The sequence below is a fragment of the Balaenoptera acutorostrata genome, chromosome 13 (assembly GCF_949987535.1).
Source record: "Balaenoptera acutorostrata chromosome 13, mBalAcu1.1, whole genome shotgun sequence".
NCBI lineage: Eukaryota > Metazoa > Chordata > Mammalia > Artiodactyla > Balaenopteridae > Balaenoptera > Balaenoptera acutorostrata.
Window position 1 is genome coordinate 81,330,423 of NC_080076.1, and position 20,077 is coordinate 81,350,499.

At 44.1% G+C, this 20,077-nt stretch overlaps 1 protein-coding gene across 2 annotated transcripts in view; it reads right to left on the reverse strand.

The window, feature by feature from the left end:
• The window catches only part of TESC (tescalcin), a 64,008-nt gene that overhangs the window by 26,296 nt on the left and 17,635 nt on the right, over positions 1-20,077 (reverse strand). For both annotated transcript variants that reach the window (XM_007189459.3, XM_028168345.2), the window contains exon 2: positions 9,665-9,734. In XM_007189459.3, coding sequence (XP_007189521.1) covers positions 9,665-9,734 — 70 coding nt within the window. The remainder of the gene's footprint in view (positions 1-9,664; positions 9,735-20,077) is intronic.

A 20,077-nucleotide genomic window follows, 5' to 3' on the forward strand; every position in this document is an offset into this window, starting at 1 on the left:
TTTCGGAGCCCCCCCCCCCCCCGCCACGCATCGCTGTGGGTCTATACGAGGGCGGGGCAGGGCGAACAGGAGCAGGAGGTCTTGGCGGGGGCGTGGCTGCTACGGTAACCCAGGTGAGAGAGGATGGCAGCCTGGATGGGAGGTCCGGGGTGGGGGGCGACAGGGGGCTGTGCCCTGGGACGCGTTAATCCTGAGATGCCTTCGGGACATCGAGGGGACGGGCAGGGGCTAGGCGAGTCTGGAGTTCAGAGGAGATGGCCCGGCCGGAGATACAAATTAGGCAGTTAATATCCTGGTGGTATTCTGAGCCAGCACTGAGTCTTTTATTTCGGGTCCTTCCTACAGCCAAGACGGGCCTCCGTGATCTGCCCCCAACTCTCCAGTCTCCTCCTCACTCGGGTTGACGGAGCTCGGTCCCACCTCCGCCCGCAGCATCCTTCCCTCTTCCCTCCACACACCGGCCCCTTCTCTCCATTCTGCTCTCAGCCTCAGGGCGGCCACCTAGAGGGGCCTTCACCGACCACATGTCCCAAGGTCCTCCTCCACATGGTGGTCCCAAGGGATGCACCCTCTCTGCCCTGTTTCCCTCGTCACTGTATACAACGAGCTGGCTTATATGCTAGTTACCTCGCTCACACGCACACACCTGAACAGAAGCCCCCCCCCCCCCGAGGGGCAGAGGGAGTCTCACTTCTCATTCGGTCTCCTCGGCACTGGAACCCACCAAGGAAGGTCCTAACACCCGCTTTTGTAAAGCAAGGACTGAGTCAAGTATTAATCGTCCTGGGAAGAGAATCTGTTAAAAAAAATTTTTTTATGTGAGTCCCCTAAATCTAGAACCATTTAGGAAGCTTCTTCCTGCTCTGGGGGACACCTGGGCACCCTTTCACACCAAACTGACGCCTTCATGGGTCCCCTTCTCACATCTGACCTCACACGGTCACCTGAGCAGGTGTGAGAGCCCCGGGGCCACTCACACCTGCTGTTTCCTGGGCAGTTTTACAAGTAACTGCGGGTTTTTCTTTTTAAGTGAATGTGTATCATCCTAGCTGAGGCTTTAAAGGGAATCCTGGTAAACTCCTGGAATACGTTAAATACTGACAGTGAAATAGCCTCAGCATCTAGGTGGGGCCTCAATTCTTTCCCTGTTGTGAGTACTTCTTAAAAAAAGAAAAAGTAAATCCTTAGTTATTTGACAGGTTAAAAAACAAAGCGACTGGGTTAAAAAGTGACTTCATTTGGGGAAAAACGATGTGATCACAGTGGTTCAGGGCTCTGGCTATTCCAACAGCCGGCCCTGCTGTGGGACCTTAACCTTCTTAGCCTCAGTTTCTTGATCTGACAAATGGGGTAATGGTGTGAACTTCAGAGGGTCCCCGAGACCCTCGAGACCACACAGCTAACAGCTAACCTCTCACTGGATAAAGCCATGAGAGGCACGGCCGAGGGATGCGAAACAAGCCCTGGAGTTAGGACTTTTGCTAACGTCTGGCCCATCAGAATGCTGCTCGGTGCTTTGGTGGCGCTGGACAGTGGGCAACTGCATCCTTTTTCTTCCCTGTGTACATCTGTGGTTGCGTTCATCCCGGGAATTACTCCACATGTGGTGGCTTGATGCAGCTAAAAATATTTTTGTAATGCAGCTCTATCTAATCAGGCACCCTCCTGGCCCCCATCACTAGATTTGAAGGATTCCATCGCATCTATTTCTGGGGGTTGGTGAGCCTGCCAGAGCGCTGCTGTTTAAAACATTTGATGCTTGAGGGACCCCACTAAAGAAAGAAAAAGTTCAAGAAGCCATTATTGTATTTTCTTCACTGTCTAAAATCAGCATTGTTTAACGAGCTTATTTATGGAAGGTCTTCCCTGTTAGAAGAAAAGCTTTTGAGGACAGAAGTCTCTGCATATTAGGTGCTCAATTAATGAGTTAGATGAACATTTTCTATCCAAGCATTTTTCATCAAGAGGCCTCAGAACAGAGTGCTTTGTGATCAGGGTGGATTCAGGTTTGGGGGGTCCAGAAACACATATAATCTGGGGGGCCCTCTTAAAGAAAAAGAATTCAGCATTAGGAATTCTTTAAAAAGTCAGTTGCTGGGCCTTGTAAGGAACCCATACAGAGTGGGGCCCTGACGCGCTGGCTTTGAAAGCCTCAGGGTAAATTCACCTCTGGATGTCCTTACATGATTTTTCAGAAAAAGAGGGGACATGACCAGATATGGGTAGGAAGTGGTGGGTTAAAATTAAAAACAATTTTCGCAATTTTTACCCCATAGGATTTTTTTAAAAGCTATATTCAACTTATTAAAGTCATACATTCAGAAACCTGGGCTTCCCTGGTGGCACAGTAGTTGAGAATCCGCCTGCCAATCCAGGGGACACGGGTTCGAGCCCTGGTCCGGGAAGATCCAACATGCCGCGGAGCAACTAAGCCCGTGCGCCACAACTACTGAGCCTGTGCTCTAGAGCCCGTGAGCCACAACTACTGAGCCCGCGTGCCACAACTACTGAAGCCCGTGTGCCTAGAGCCCATGCTCCGCAACAAGAGAGGCCACTGCAGTGAGAAGCCCGCATATTGCAACGAAGAGTAGCCCCCACTCGCCGCAAATGGAGAAAGCCCAAGCGCAGCAACGAAGACCCAATGCAGCCAAAAATAAATAAATAAAATAAATAAATTTATAAAAAATAAATAAATAAATTCAGAAACCCAATTCTTCATTAAGCTTTTAAACACAACGTACAAGTCCTACTAGTCTATGCATAAATGCTGCAGGTGTAAATGGTCACTTTTAAGGGGCTTTCTGCACTGGAAATATTCCGAAGTCCCCCCATGGGTCCCTAGTAAGCTCTCGGGCACCTTTGTTCTCTGAAAGGGAGGGGGCAGAGGGGGCCACATCCACACCCCTCCCAGACTGGGGTACTGGGGGCCTTGCTCAGGGGACCCCAGTCAACGACTTTCACAAATCTTGACACTAAAGAAACAAAGCTCTTTTCTATGCTCCAAAACCCCAGCGTGGCCCAGGGCCTCCTGGATGTTCCCCTGGACATGCCCAGGGATCAGAGAGGTTGAAGGCCCAGCCTGGGGTCACACAGGAATCCCTTTGCAGAATGGGGACCATATCACAGCCCAGGGCTGCTCATCCCTTCTGCCCGGGGAGAATGTGCAGGAAAGCCTAGGAGGACTGGAAAAACTGCCCCATCGCCCTTCTCCAGGCCCTGGAGGGTGGATTAGGATTAGGCAAAGTAGTTCCAGGGGACTGGAAAGAGGCCCTTCCTGCAGGCCTGTTTGCATAAGCGCTGCAGTCGAGTGGTGTTACCTCCTTCCTGCACGCTGGGCCGGGGTATCACTGTGTATAGCTGACACTACCCGCCCAGCAGAGACTGCAGACACTGCAGCAGGCGCTGTGGTGTTGGGAATGATACCCCCCCATCCCAGGATGGTAAGGGCGGAGGGTCCTCAGAGAGCAGAGCAGGGAGACTGAGGCCCTCACGGGACACTCGCAAGTCAAAGCCATGCCCCCAGCTTCCTTACAGAGGGATTTCAGCACCGGGTTCAAATCAGCTCCTCCACTTATGAGCTGTGTGACCAGGAGCCAGGTACGTGACCTGCCCGAGCCTCACTTTCACATGTGTCAAGCGGGGAGAATAGGTGTTCCTACCACTACCTGTGGGGTTGTATAAGGCGGAAGTAACAGGCTGTGCAGCACAAAACATGCTGAAACAATAGCTTCTACCTGTGAACAGTCCCCATGTGCCAGGCCCCCAGATAAATTATTTTACCAGGAATATATAAACCCTGTGAGGGAAAGACTACTAGTAACAACAGGTCTCATCTATACCATGCTCGATGGATTATAGAGAACTCTTCTAGTCAATATGCTCACTCACTTGTTCCTCACTTCTTTGCTCTCTCATTCATTCATTCATTCAATCAATCAACTACTCCCAGAGCATCCACCCTGTTATAAGCCCTGGACTCAGCACTAGAGCCAGGGGAAGAGACCCAGTTCCTGCCCCGCAAGGGGCCGACAGTCTGTTGCAGGGGATGGGTGGCTGGAAGGGGGGAGGTTACAACTCTGTGCTGTAAATGTTGGGCTGGGGCACCCCCAGGAGGAATCTGTGGGGGTTAGGAGGCAGGAGGGTGTCTTGGAGGAGGTGGTGTCCACACTGAGACCTCAGCAAAGCAAAACCCAGCAGCTAAAGACCCTGGTGGACCCCAGCTAAAGAGCATGGACATGACGTTGACTGGGGAGCCCCCGAGGGCTCGGGAGCAGGGGCTGCTCACTGGGTCCAGGTAGATATAATCAGGGCTTGCTTGAGGGCAGGGGTGGAAAGGGCAATGCATATGGTGCTCCCAGGGGTGGGTGTGCAGGAGATACGTAAGTGGGATGCAGGGTGGCGGGCAGAGTCACCAGCTCAAACCTTCCCAAGTCCTGGCTTGACCTACGAGGCATGGGAAATAGGAGGCTGCACATGGACCACTCAGCACCTGGGGTGGATAGCACCACCTATCCAAGCCTGGAGGGCAAACAGGGTGCCATCCCCAGATTCTAGGCACCTCATCAAGACTGCCCATGACAGTTAAAAATGCAGAGTCCCAGGCCCCACTACGGTCCTGTGAATCAAAACCTGTGTTTTAGCAAGACACCCGGGTGATTTGCACGTACACTCATGCTGGGAAAGAACCAGTGTTGACTATTCACAATAGCAAGACATGGAAACAGCCTAAATGTCCATCAACAGATGAATGGATAAGGAAGATGTAGAACATATACACAATAGAATACTACTCAACTATAAAAATGAATGAAATAATGCCATTTGCAGCAGCATGGGTGGACCTAGAGATTATCATATTAAGTGAAGTTAGTCAGAAACAGACAAATACCATATGATATCACTTATATGTGGAATCTAAAACATGACACAAATATACTTATCTACGAAACAGAAACAGACACACAGACATAGAGCACAGACTTGTGGTTGCCAAGGGGGAGGGGGTTGGGAGAGGGAGGGATTGGGAGTTTGGGGTTAGCAGATGCAAACTATTATATACAGAATGATTGGAAGGGAAGAGGTAAAATTGTCACTATATGCAAATGACATGATACTATATAAAGAAAACCCTAAGGACTCCACACAAAAACTAGTAGATCTGATAAATGAATTCAGCAAAGTAGCAGGATACAAGACTAACATTCAGAAATCAGTTGCATTTCTTTACACTAACAATGAAATATCATCAGAAAGGGAATGTAAAAAAATAATACCTTTTAAAAACGCACCAAAAACAACAAACAAACAAACCTAGGAATAAACCTGACCAAGGAGGTGAAAAGACTTATACGCTGAGAACTATAAAACATTAATAAAAGAAATTAAAGAAGATTCAAATAAATGGAAACATAGCCCATGCTCTTGGAGTGGAAGAATTAATATTGCTAAAACACCAATACTACCCAAAGCAATCTACAGGTTTAATGTAATCCCTATCAAATTACCCATGACATTTTTCACAGAACTAGAATAATCCAAAAATTTACTTGGAACTATAAAAGACACAGAATTGCCAAAGCAATCCTGAGAGGAAAAGAGAAAAAAAAAAAAACAGGCATAACTCTCCCAGACTTCAAACAATACTACAAGCTACAGTAATCAAAACAGTGTGGTATTGATATAAAAACAGACAAACGTATCAACAGAACAGAATAGAGAATCAGAAATAAACCCACACGCCTATGGTCAATTAATCTTCAACAAAGGAGGCAAGAATATAAAATGGGAAAAAGTCTCTCCAGCAAGTGGTGCTGGGAAAGTTGGACAGCTGCATGTAAATCAATGAAGTTAGAACACACCCTCACACCATGCACAAAAATAAACTAAAAAATGGCCTGAAGACTTAAACATAAGACATGACACCATAAAACTAGAAGAGAGCATAGGCAAAACATTCTCTGACATAAATCATACCAATGTTTTCTTAGGTCAGTCTCCCAATGCAATAGAAATAAAACAAAACTAAACAAATAGGAACTAATCAAACTTACAAGCTTTTGCACAGCAAAGAAAACCATTAAAAAAAAAATGAAAGGACAACCTACGGAATGGGAGAAAATACTTGCAAATGATGTGACCGACAAGGGCTTAATCTCCAAAATATAAAAAAAGCTCATACATCTCAACAACAAAAAACCAAACAACCCAATCCAAAAATGGGCAGAAGACCTAAATAGACATTTCTCCAAAGAAGACATACACATGGCTAGTAGTTACATGAAAAGCTGCTCAACATCACTAATTATTAGAGAATGCAAATCAAAACTACAGTGAGGTATCACCTCACACCAGTTAGAATGGGCATCATCAGAAAATCTACAAACAACAAATGCTGGAGACGGTGTGGAGAAAAGGGAACCCTCCTACACTGTTGGCAGGAATGTAAGTTGGTGTAGCCACTATGGAAAACAGTATGGAGGTTCCTCAGAAAACTAAAAACAATTACGATATGATCCAGCAATCCCACTACTGGGCATATACCTGGACAAAACTATAATTCAAAAAGATACATACACCCCTATGTTCATAGCAGCACTGTTCACAATAGCCAAGACATGGAAACAACCTAAATGTCCATCAACAGATGAATGGATAAAGAAGATGTGGTACATATATACACTGGGATATTACTCAGCCATAAAAAAGAATGAAATGATGCCATTTGCAGCAACATGGATGGACCTAGAGATTACCATACTAAGTGAAGTCAGTCAGAAAGAGAAAGACAAATACCATACGATATCACTTATATGTGGAATCTAAAATATGGCACAAATGAACCTATCTACAAAACAGAAACGGACTCACAGACATAGAGAACAGACTTGTGGTTGCCAAGGGAGACGGAAGGATTGGGAGTTTGGGGTTAGCAGATGCAAACTAGCATATACAGGATGGATAAACAACAAGATCCTACTGTATAGCACAGGGAACTATATCCAATCTCCTGGGATAAACCATAATGGAAAAGAATATGAAAAAGAATGTAGGGACTTCCCTGGTGGCGCAGTGGTTAAGACTCTGCAATCCCAATGCAGTGGGCCCGGGTTTGATCCTGGTCAGGGAACTAGATCCCACATATATGCCTCAACTAGGAGTTCGCATGCCACAGCTAAGGAGCCCGTGGGCCGCAACTACGGAGCCCTTCTGTGCAACCAAATAATAAAATAAAATTTAAAAAAAGATTAATCAGAAAATAACTTAAAAAAACCTGTATATATGTGTATAATTGAGTCACTTTGCCATACAGCAGAAATTAACACAACTTTGTAAACCAACTATACTTCAATTAAAAAAATAATGGATAAACAATAAGGTCCCACTGTATAGCACAGGGAACTATATTCAGTACCCTGTAATAAACCATAATGAAAAAGAATATATATATGTACAGCTGAATCACTTTGCTGTACAGCAGAAATTAACAGAACATTGTAAAACAACTATACTTCAATAAAATTAAAAAAAAAAAGAACCAGTGTAGAGCTCAACGTTTCAGTACATCCTTGCAAAAGCCCATGAGGGGCCGCTGGGCAACACAGTCAGGGCTCAGATGCTGGAATCTCAAAGTGGGAGGGGCCTCCACCAGCACTGCCACCTCCTGCTCACACAGCACCTGTGCTTCCCACCTCCACTCCAGCCCTATAATCAACTGCCACTGCTTGGACATCTCAAGATGGGTCCTCATGACCTCACCAACGGTCGAGTGACGACAGTCCTGTTTGCCAAATGCCAAGGAACCCAGCTCGGAGCAGAAGCATCCTGCGTCTGCTCATCTTTAATGCTCAAATCAAATCCCAAATGACCACATTCACTTTATGGAGGAGACAGTCTCAGAGAAACAGAACAATTAACCCAAAGTCACGCAGCCAGGGATATGGATGATCCAAATATGATACGTTTCCCAAGTCTGGGTTTTGCCTCTGCTTCCCGCAAGTCTGAAAACACATGTGGAATTTGAACCTGAGACCTCTCACCAAGCCAAGACCCACGGACCCCCAGACCCATAACAATGAGAAGCCCAAGGCAGCTTATGATAGGGCTGGGGGCACAGCTTGGTGGAAAATTATCTTGAGAAAGGGGGCCCCGCCTTCACACACCCCCAATTGTGAGCTGCATGGTGGTCCCGCCTGCCAGCACAGATATTGCCCACCTGGCACAGAGCATGTGCCCATGAATTTCTAAAGGAATGAAGGCTGCCCTTGACACCTCCATGTTCCAAAATCCAGGTGTACATGTGTCACCTCCCCTGAGACCTGCACCCATTCCTCAGCCCCTGGTCCAAGGAAGCCCTGGGAAATCACTCCACCCTCCACCCCTGCCCTTGGCAGATGACCCAGCCCTGCTCACTCACAGCTCTGGGAAAAAACAATTTGCATTTCCAACCCCTGGCTATGGTGACTGCCTCAGTGCTGGGAATGTGACCCCATCAGAGCCAATGAGAAGCCAGAGGAACTTTTGCTGGGCTCTTCACTGGGCTTAGTGAGTGAGATGTGTAGAATTCAAGAAGTCAGTCCTGATTTAATTTACTCCCGCCCTGGATATAATCAAACTGAGACCAGAGGCCATCAGAACCTTGAGACCACCAGACTCTGAGCTCTGGAAATGGATGCTCTGAGAATATAATGCACTGGATTAACAACATGACTTTGTTTAGACAGACGAGAGAAAGTGGATAGTATTTACATGCTGCTTTCCATAAAAACTTAGTTAAATTTTAAGTCCATTTACTAAGAAAAAAACATGTTTTCCTGGACTATTTAAAGGTTTATTTTAGAGTTCCAAGACTGTAACCTTGCGACTCTGAATGTCTATTTTAGGAAACTACATCTGTTAGAAAGTTTCTGGTAGAACAGTATTCATTTTACGTTGGAAACTGCTTGCTTTAGTTCAACTCGAAGCTTCCTCACCAACTTTGTGCTCGACTCATTGACTAGGACCTCTCACTAACTTAGTTCTAAATAACAACCATCACCTAAGACTGAACACACTCTCGTAGAAGGCGGCAAACAGTCCAAGGCGTTCCTCCTCACAAAAAAGTAGCCCACCCAGCTTCTACAAGATTCACATTAAATAACGCAATGTGAAATGGTGATTTTCCCTGACAGAAATCTGAGGCTGCCGCCCACCATCTTGCCTGAGGCTGGAACTACCAACCAGAGGAAGCAGAGTCAAGAGCCGGGGCCTCGTGACAGCATTCAAGCCCCTGAATTGAGCCGCACCACAACCGACTCATCTTTGGGGTGCCCAGCGCTGGGTATGATCCTGGCACTCAACAGGCCTGTCACGTGTGTCTGGGGTTCCAGGGAAGGCAAGGTTAAGGTAGGGGTGGCTGACCAGCTCTTTGTCCCCGCCCCTTGTTTTCACTCCAGTTATAATTTTCTGATCTCAGTAGAAACAGATGAGATTCTTTTCCTCCCAGCTGAGGACATCTTGTCTATGAGGAACCAAAAGCATTACGACAACTACAGCTTTGTCTCAGGAAATGGGGCTACCCAGGGGCTCTGGCAGAGCCAGCCAGCACTCAGGGGAAGAAATAAACGGAAAGGGACATCCCCAAGGGTCACGGCCCTGTCCCACACCCAAACCCAGCTGCTGATCTTACCGAATGGTGGGCTGGTCTCCACTCAGGTGCTTAAATCTCCGGTGGAGCTGCTCAATCTGGTCAGACGAGACTAAGGAGTAGGAGAGAAAAAAGAAAAAAGAAAAGTGAGGAAGGCATCATTGACCTCTGAACTCGGAGCTACAGGAGGGGGGCTAGAGCCTCACCCTCACCCTCCTGTTCCATTCATTCTCTCGCCACCTCCTACCAAGGCAAAACGAAGCTCAGGATGAAGAAGCAGAGAACGGGTTTGCCTTTCCCTCCTGGTAACACAGCTCTGGGGTTATTATTATTAGCTCTGCCCCCTTAGCAATAAGACAATTACTACTAATAACAGCTCCTGGGACAGGACAAACGTGAACCAGGTCACCCTCTCTTTCCTCAGCTCATTAAAGAGATGGTTATCTGCTTGTCTGACTTCCTCCCCTCCCACTCCTAGAGATGGGCATTTTCCCCACTGAAAAAGGGGCTTCGTGTGTCACATTAAAAGAGACAGAGGAGGAGGGAAGGGGGAACGTGGTTCAGGCTGATGCCAGAAGTGATGTGGGAGACCCGCAGTAAGAAGTGTGCAGAGAATCTGCTAAAGCAAGAGAAGTGGAAGGAAAAGAAACAGAATTTTGATCATTGCTGTTGTGGGCAATGTATTTAGATAACCTCAATTGTTTCATTTTCTTCCTTCCAGTTTGATTGAGATATAATTGATGCACAGCACTGTATAAGTTTAAGGTATACTGCATAATGATTTGAGTCACATACATCGTGAAACGATGACCACAGTAAGTTTAGTGAATGTCCATCATCTCATATGCAAAATTTAATAAATCACTGAAGAAATCAAAGAGGAACCAAAAAAATACCTAGAGGCAAATGACAATGAAAACACAATGATCCAAAACCTATGGGAGGCAACAAAAGCAGTTCTAAGAGGGAAGTTTATAGCAATACAATCTTACCTCAGGAAACAAGAAAAATCTCAAATAAACAACCTAAACTTACACCTAAAACAACGAGAGAAAGAAAAACAAATAGAACCCAATGTTAGTAGAACGAAAAAAATCATAAAGATCAGAGCAGAAATAAATGAAATAGAGACGAAGAAAACAACAGAAAAGATCAATGAAACTAAAAGCTGGTTCTTTGAAAAGATAAACAGAATTGATAAACCTTTAGCCAGACTCATCAAGAAAAAAAGGGAGAGGACTCAAATCAATCAAATTTGAAATGAAAAAAGGAAAAGTTACAACAGACACCACAGAAATATAAAGGATCATAAAAGACTACTACAAACAACTATACGTCAATAAAATGGACAACCTAGGAGAAACGGACAAATTCTTAGAAACGTACAACCTTCCAAGACTGAACCAGGAAGAAATAGAAAATATGAACAGACCATTTACAAGTACTGAAATTGAAAGTGATTAAAAAACTTCCAACAAACAAAAGTCCAGGACCAGATGGCTTCACAGGTGAATTCTATCAAACATTTAGAGAAGAGTTAACACCTATCCTTCTTAAACTCTTCCAAAAAATTGCAGAGGAAGGAACACTTTCAAACTCATTCTATGAGGCCACCATCACCCTGATATGAAAACCAGACAAAGATACCACACAAGAGAAGAAAATTACAGACCAATAAAACTGATCAATACAGATGCAAAAATCCTCAACAAAATACTAGCAAACCGAATCCAACAATACATTAAAAGGATCATACACCACGATCAAGTGGGATTTATCCCAGGGATGCAAGGATTCTTCAATATCTGCAAATCAATCGGTGTAATAAACCACAGTAACAAACTGAAGAATAGAAACCATATAATCATCTCAATAGATGCAGGAAAAGCTTTTGACAAAATTCAACACCCATTTATGATAAAAACTCTCCAGAAAGTGGGTATAGAGAGAACTTACCTCAAAATAATAAACGCCACAAATGACAAACCCACAGCTAACATCATTCTCAATGGTGAAAAGCTAAAAGTATTCCCTCTAAGATCAGGAACAAGACAAGGATGTCCAACGTCACCACTTATATGCAACACAGTTTTGGAAGTTCTAGCCATGGCAAACAGAGAAGAAGAAGAAACAAAAGGAACCCAAATTGGAAAAGAAGTAAAACTGTCACTGTTTGCAGATGACATGATACTATACATAGAAAATCCTAAAGATGCTACCAGGAGACTACTAGAGCTCATCAATGAATTCAGTACAGTTGCAGGATACAAAATTAATACACAGAAATCTCTTCATTCCTATACACTAACAACGAAAGATCAGAAAGAGAAATCAAGGAAATAATCCCATTTACCATCACAGCAAAAAGAATAAAACACCTAGGAATAAACCTACCTAAGGAGGCAAAAGACTGTACTCAGGAAACTATAAGATATGATGAAAGAAATAAAAGATACAAACAGATGGAGACATATACCACGTTATTGAACTGGAAGAATCAATATTGTCAAAAAGACTATACTACCCAAGGCAATCTACAGATTCAATGCAATCCCTATCAAGTTACCAATGGCGTTTTTCACAGAACTAGAAAAAAATTTTTTTTAATTTGTATGGAAATACAAAAGACCCCGAATAGCCAAAGCAATCCTGAGAAAGAAAAATGCAGCTGGAGGAATCAGGCTCCCTGACTTCAGACTATATTACAAAGCTACAGTAATTGAAACAGTATGGTACTGGCACAAAAACAGAAATATAGATCAATGGAACAGGATAGAAAGCCCAGAAGTAAACCCACAAAGCTATGGTCAATAAATCTATGACAAAGGAGGCAAGAATATACAATGGAGAAAAGACAGTCTCTTCAATAAGTGGTGCTGGGGAAAACTGGACAGCTACATGTAAAAGAATGAAATTAGAACATTATCTAACATCATACACAAAAATAAACAAAATGGATTAATGGGGACTACCCTGGTGATGCAGTGGTTAAGAATCTGCCTGCTAATGCGGATTTGAGCCCTGGTCCAGGAAGATCCCACACGCCGTGGAGCAACTAAGCCCATGCGCCACAACTACTGAACCTGTGCTCTAGAGCCCGCGAGCCACAACTACTGAGCCTGCGTGCCTAGAGCCCGTGCTCTGCAACAAGAGAAGCCACTGCAATGAGAAGCCCGTGCCCCACAACAAAGAGTAGCCCCCGCTCGCTGCAACTAGAGAAAGCCCGTGCGCAGCAATGAAGACCCAATGCAGCCAAATAAATAAATAAATTTTAAAAAATGGATTAATGACCTAAATGTAAGGCCAGACACTATAAAACTCTTAGAGGAAAACATAGGGAGAACACTCTCTGACATAAATCACATCAATATCTTCTTTGATTCACCTCCTAGAGTAATGAAAATAAAAACAAAAATAAACAAATGAGACCAAATTAAACTTAAAAGCTTCTGCACAGCAAAGAAAACCATAAACAAAACAAAAAGACAACCCACAGAATGGCAGAAAATGTTTGCAAACGAAGCAATCAACAAGGGATTGATTAATCTCCAAAATATACAAACAGCTCATGTAGCTCTTATATCAAAAAACAAACAACCCAATCAAAAAATGGGCAGAAGATCTAAGTAGACATTTCTCCAAAGAAGACATACACATGGCCTAAAGCACATGAAAACATGCTCAACATCACTAATTATCAGAAATGCAAATCAAAACTACAGTGAGGTATCACCTCACACCAGTCAGAATGGCCATCATCAAAAAGTCTACAAACAATAAATAATTGCTGGAGAGGGTGTGGAGAAAAGGGAACTCTGCTACACTGTTAGTGAGAATGTAAATTGGTACAGCCGCCATAGACAACAGTATGGAGGTTCCTTAAAAAGCTAAAAACAGGGCTTCCCTGGTGGCACAGTGGTTGAGAATCTGCCTGCCAATGCAGGGGACACGGGTTCGAGCCCTGGTCTGGGAAGATCCCACATGCCGCGGAGCAACTGGGCCCGTGAGGCACAATTACTGAGCCTGCGTGTCTGGAGCCTGTGCTCCACAACAAGAGAGGCCGCGATAGTGAGAGGCCCGCGCACCGCGATGAAGAGTGGCCCCCGCTTGCCACAACTAGAGAAAGCCCTCGCACAGAAACGAAGACCCAACACAGCCATAAAATAAAATAAAATAAATTAAAAAAAAAAAAAAAAAAAAAGCTAAAAACAGAACTACCATATGATCTAGCAATCCCACTCCTGGGCACATATCTGGAGAAAACTATAATTTAAAAAGATACATGCACCTCAGTGTTCACTGCAGCACTATTACAATAGCCAGGACATGGAAACAACCTAAATGTCCACTGACAGAGGAATGGATAAAGAAGATGTGGTACATATATACAATGGAATATTACTTAGCCATAAAAAAGAAGAAAATCATGCCATTTGCAGCAACATGGATGCAACCAGAAATTATCATACTAAGTGAAGTCAGACAAAGATAAATATCATATCACTCATATGTGGAATCTAATTTTTTAAAATGATACAAATGAACTTATTTACAAAACGGAAACAGACTTACAGATATCAAAAACAAACTTAGGGTTACCAAAGGGGAAAAGCTGGGGGGAGGGATAAATCAGGAGTTTGGGATTGTCACCCACCCCCTACTGTATATAAGATAGATAACAAGCAAGGACCTACTATACAGCTCAGGGAACTCTACTCAATACTCTGTGATAACCTATATGAGAAAAGGATCTGAAAATGAATGAAAATATGTATATGCATAACTGAATCTCTTTGCTGTACACCTGAAATGAACACAACATTGGAAATCAACTGTACTCCAATAAAAGTTAAATTAAAAAAAAGAAAAAACTATTTCCGTGTGATGAGAACTGTTAGGATTTACTTTCCTAACAACTTTCATGTATAACATACGGCAACGTTCATTGTATTTATCACGTGGTACATCACATCCCTAGTACTGATTTATCTTATAACTGCAAGATTGTACCCTCTGACTGCCTTCATCCAATTCTCCCTCTCCCCACCCTCAATTGTTTTAGAAAACCTACGTACAGTTTTTTTTTTTAATTACCATTTTTGGTGGGTAGGCCCTGATTATTCCACAGCTAAGACTGGGCCTGGTGGGTTCCAGGCTTTATAAGGCTTCCACCCACGTGTCGGTGCTTATTTTATGAAACGCACAATATTAAACCCGTATGTGTACCTTCTCACTTCCTCCTCAAAACAACCCTGTGAATAGATACTTCTTCCCTCTGTTGTATCATTGGAAAAGTGCAGCTCAGAGGGTGCTATGATCACACAACTGTGAGTGGTAGAACTGGGATTCAACCTCAAATCTCCCCAGCTCCACAGCCCACCCTTAACCGCTACACAACATCACCTCTTTTCCCAGAATATCCTAGTGTTTGAGGCCCTTAGGCCTGGCGCCTGGGGACTATGGACAGTTCAGGCAAACCTTTCTGAAATGGGGCTTCCCTGGTGGCACAATGGTTAAGAATCCGCCTGCCAATGCAGGGGACATGGGTTCGAGCCCTGGTCAGGGAAGATCCCACATGCCGCAGAGCAACTAAGCCCGTGCGTCACAACTACTGAACCTGCGCTCTAGAGCCCGCGAGCCACAACTACTGAAGCCCGCACGGCTAAGGCCCATGCTCCGCAACAAGAGAAGCCACCGCAATGAGAAGCCTGCGCACCGCAATGAAGAGTAGCCCCCGCTCGCCACAACTAGAGAAAGTCTGCGCGCAGCAACGAAGACCCAACGCACCCAAAAAAAAATTAACATAAAATAAATAAATTTTAAAAAACAAAACAAAACTTTCCGATATGGTGGCTGGGCTGGGGAAGGGCTCTCTCCCTGCACCATCCTCTTGGCATTTCTCATCCCTTAAGCATCTTTTCGCTTCCTGTTCCAGAGGTAGCTAATTTCTTGGGCCAACTGGTCACCTTACTTTACTTCATGTTTTTTTTAGCATCAGGCTTGAGCTGTGATCTCTTCAAGAATCTGCAACTCAGGGGACTTCCCTGGTGGTCCAGTGGGTAAGATTCCACGCTACCAATGCAGGGGGCCTGGGTTCGATCCCTGGTCAGAGAACTAGATCCCGCGTGTATGCCGCAACTAAGAAGTTCACATGCCACAACTAAAAGATCCCGCATGCCAGCAACTAAAAAAAACAAAACAAAAAAAAGATACCGCATACCGCAATGAAGATCCCGTGTGCAGCAACTAAGACCCGGCACAGCCAAAATAAATAAATATTTAAAATAAAAAAGAATATGCAACTCAGAATTCTCAAGCCTTTCTAGAAGCTGCTGTTGGCTAGAAAATACTCTTTACAATGACCAACCCATCCCGAAGGCCTGCTATGTGCTGGGGGAATGGGGCTCATCTCCACACGTTAGCTCATCTGTTCCTCATGACATCCTGGGAGGAGGCTGAATCCCATGTTACAGATGTAGAAACTGACACTCGGAAAGATCAGGTAACCCCTGGGGACAGTTATCACCTTTCTGGAGGAAAATACAGCCATTTACATCACATGTATGTTAGCACGGACAATCGTGTATTCCATGGTCTGGCCATTCCACTCTTAAGTACATACCCAACAGAAATGCATATTTGCACACATCTGAAGATGTGTAGAAGGATTTCATGGCAGTACGATTTGAAGAGCCCTGAAATGGAAATTATCCAAATGCCCTGCAATGGCAGAATAGATGAAGTGTGTGGTATATGCAAGTAATGGAATAGGATACAGCAGTGAAAATGAACAAATAGTATGGACAATAGCTTGGGTGAGTTCCAAAACACAATAACAAGCAGAAGAAGCCAGACGTGGAAGAGTACATACTTTATGATTCCATTTACATAAAGCTCAAAAACGGGCAAAACTCATCTGCAGTGTTAAGTCAGTATAGAAAGGCTACATACGGTTATGATTCCAACTACATGACATTCTGGAAGAGGCAAAACTACCGAGACGGCAACGAGGTCAGCGGTTACCAGGGGAGCAATGAGTTGGCGAAGCACAGAGAATTTTTAAGGCAGTGAACCTACTCTGTATGATACTATAATTATGGATACGTGTCATTATACATTTGTCCAAACCCATAGGACGTAGGACGCCAAGAGAGAACCCTCATGTAAACCGTGGACTCTGGGTGATGATGTATCAATGGAGGTGCATCAATTGTAACAAATGTCCCCTCTGGTGGGGGACGCTGACAGTGGGCGAGGCTGTGCGTGTGTGGGGGGGAGGGGGCCATGAGTAATCTCTGTACCTTCGCCTGAATTTTGCTGTTAACCTAAAATGGCTCATAATAACGTCTTAATTTTTTAAAAAGTTAGGATAGAAGTTGCCCTTGTGGGGCAGTAATTTGAATGGGGCATGAGAGGGTTTCTGGGAACTGGAAGCGTTTAATTCTTGATCCAGCTGCAGGTTACACAGATGTGTTCTCAGAAGGTGTTGGGATCTGCATGCACACTAGTGATGCACTTTTCTCACTAGTGATGTGATATCGCAATAAAACATTTACTTAAGAAGATCAGCAATTCTACTTAGCGGGGATTTATCCTGAAAGAATAAATCCAACGGGTACAACAACATGAGTACACAACTGTTCACCGTTGCATTCTCTACAATAGTGTAAAAACTGGACTCAGCCTCAGGGCCCACCAAGAGCAGATCAGTTAAATACTTTATGGTAGGTTTAGCCAATTTTTTAAAAAAGATGCTGCCTTTAAAAGTGACAGTTGTGGGGCTTCCCTGGTGGCGCAGTGGTTGAGAGTCTGCCTGCTAATGCAGGGGACACGGGTTCGAGCCCTGGTCTGGGAAGATCCCACATGCCGCGGAGCAGCTGGGCCCGTGAGCCACAACTACTGAGCCTGCGCGTCTGGAGCCTGTGCCCCGCAACAGGAGGGGCCGCGATAGTGAAAGGCCCGCGCACCGCGATGAAGAGCGGTCCCCGCACCGCGATGAAGAGTGGCCCCCACTTGCCGTAACCAGAGAAAGCCCTCGCACGAACCGAAGACCCAACACAGCCAATAAATAAATAAATAAATAAATAAATAAAGTAGCTATAAAGTGCCTTTGGCTAAACAACTCAAAAAAAAAATTAAAAAAAAAAAAAAAGTGACAGTTGTGTATTGAATGTGGAAATACATTCCAACATAATGTTGTCTAAAAACAACTGCTATGAAAACAGCATGAACCCCCATTGGGAAAACATCTAAATATATACAAATGTATGTAAGGAAAGAAAATCGACCTGTTTTCCCCAAATAATAATAGCAATTATCTCTCAATGCTGGGATTAAAGACTATGTTTGTTTTGCTTTGATGCATCTGCATTTTCCAAACCTTCTCTAATATACAATATATATTTATTAATCATGTAACAAATATTTTAAGCACACAATATGGTCCCATATGGGACAGCCGAGGGATCTCAAAAATATTGTTAGTGGTGAATCATTCATTGGCAAGTACTGCATCCTGGGCACATGTGTGCGTATTTAATCCTCTCCATGACCCAATGACCAACAGACAGACGATTCCCATTTTACAGACACACAGAGGCTCTGAGGAGATTAGTAACCTGCTCAAGGTCACTAAACTTGAAAGAGGCAGACCCAGGATTTGAACTTAGTTTGTCTGGCAGAACATGTGTGGTTTAGTTTAGGTTTTTTTTTTAACTGACACCCCACACTGTCTCGCTTTGGGTGATCAGATTACATTGGCCAATTAGAGTTCTCAGCTCTAACCCACAGATCAAAAAAAATACACTGATGCCATTTGCAGCAACATGGATGGACCTAGAGATTATCATACTAAGTGAAGTAAGTCGGAGAAAGACAAATTATCATATGATATTGCTTATATGTGGAATCTTAAAAAATGATACAAATGAACTTATTTACAAAGCAGAAATAGACTTACAGACATAGAAAACAAACTTATGGTTACCAAAGGGGAAAGGGGGGAAGGAGGGATACATGAGGAGTTTGGGATTAACATACACACACTACTATATATAAAATAGATGAACAACAAGGTGTTACTGTATAGCAGAGAACTATACTCAATATCTTATAATGATCTATAATGGAAAAGAATCTAAAAAAGAATATATATATGTATAACTGAGTCAAAGAATATATATATGTATAACTGAGTCATTTTGCTATATATCTGAAACTAACACATCGTAAATCAACTATATTTCAATAATTTTTTTTAAATACACTGATCTGTTGAGAAATAATGATCAGAAATTAACACCAACCACATGCTCCTACACCACCTCCATGAAAAATAAGTGAGAGAGGCCTGTCATAAAGCCACGCCTGGCGGGTTTCCATTTATACAAAACACTCAGAGAGGCAAAGCCATAGAGACAGAAAGTAGACCAGTGGTTGCCTGGGGCTGTGGAAAGAGAGAGGGAATCACTGCTAATAGCAAAGGAGTTTCTTTGAGGGGGGATGAAAATGTTCCAAAATTAGATTGTTACACAACCCTGTGATTATACTACAAACTGAGGACACTTTAAATGGGTGAAATGCAGGGGATGTGAGTTATATCTCAATAAAGACATTAAAAAAGAAGTTAGTGCATAATCATGACAACAATAGCCATTAATTAACAATAGGCATTCATCAAGCTGTGTCCTGGGCACTGTGTTCGATTCTACTCTTGACAAGCCTTGGCTCACATAACCCTCAATCAATCCTATCAGATAGGGACAGTTCTCTCCCCAATCTAGAGATGGGAACACTGAGACCTGCCCAAGGTCACACAGACAGGAAGCGCTGTGTAAACAATAAACCATCTCAGACCAGATTTCTCTAATGAAGAGTTTCCAGCTAACTGCATCCAAAGTGCATGCACACATGACACACGCACCTTTCTGTCCTGCTTGACTGAAAGCAGAGGAATTAGGAGGACAAACTCCCCAATTCTGGTCCCCTCTTTTTGGCACTCAAATCCTCAGAGCCAAGAGCTCAGCCCTCAGCTAAGCTCCTGTGCCCTCAACTCCGGCCCCCCAGGCTGACCCTGGGCCCCCTATAAGGTCTGTCCCGTGAGCGCCTGATACACATGTGCCCATGTCACACCCTGGAAGGCCCTGTCTGTTGTCCCCTCAAGGGTTCCCGGGACGGAAGCTTTTCCAGTTTCCCCGCTCCTCACTCTGAGCCCTCTCTCCAGGCCCCTGTGAGGTCACAGTTGCCATGGGAACGAGAGGCAGAGACACCTTGGAGCCTGGCATCTCGACCTCGTTATTTTGAATATTAGATTTCAACCTGAGGGAAATGTACACCCTTCCATGGGGCTGGTGGGAGTTTCATCTGCCCAATTTTGCGAGGGGGGTGGGGGTGAGGTGGGGGAGTGACTTGTCATTTTGTATCAAAAGCTTAAACAAGAAAGTATACACCTGTACC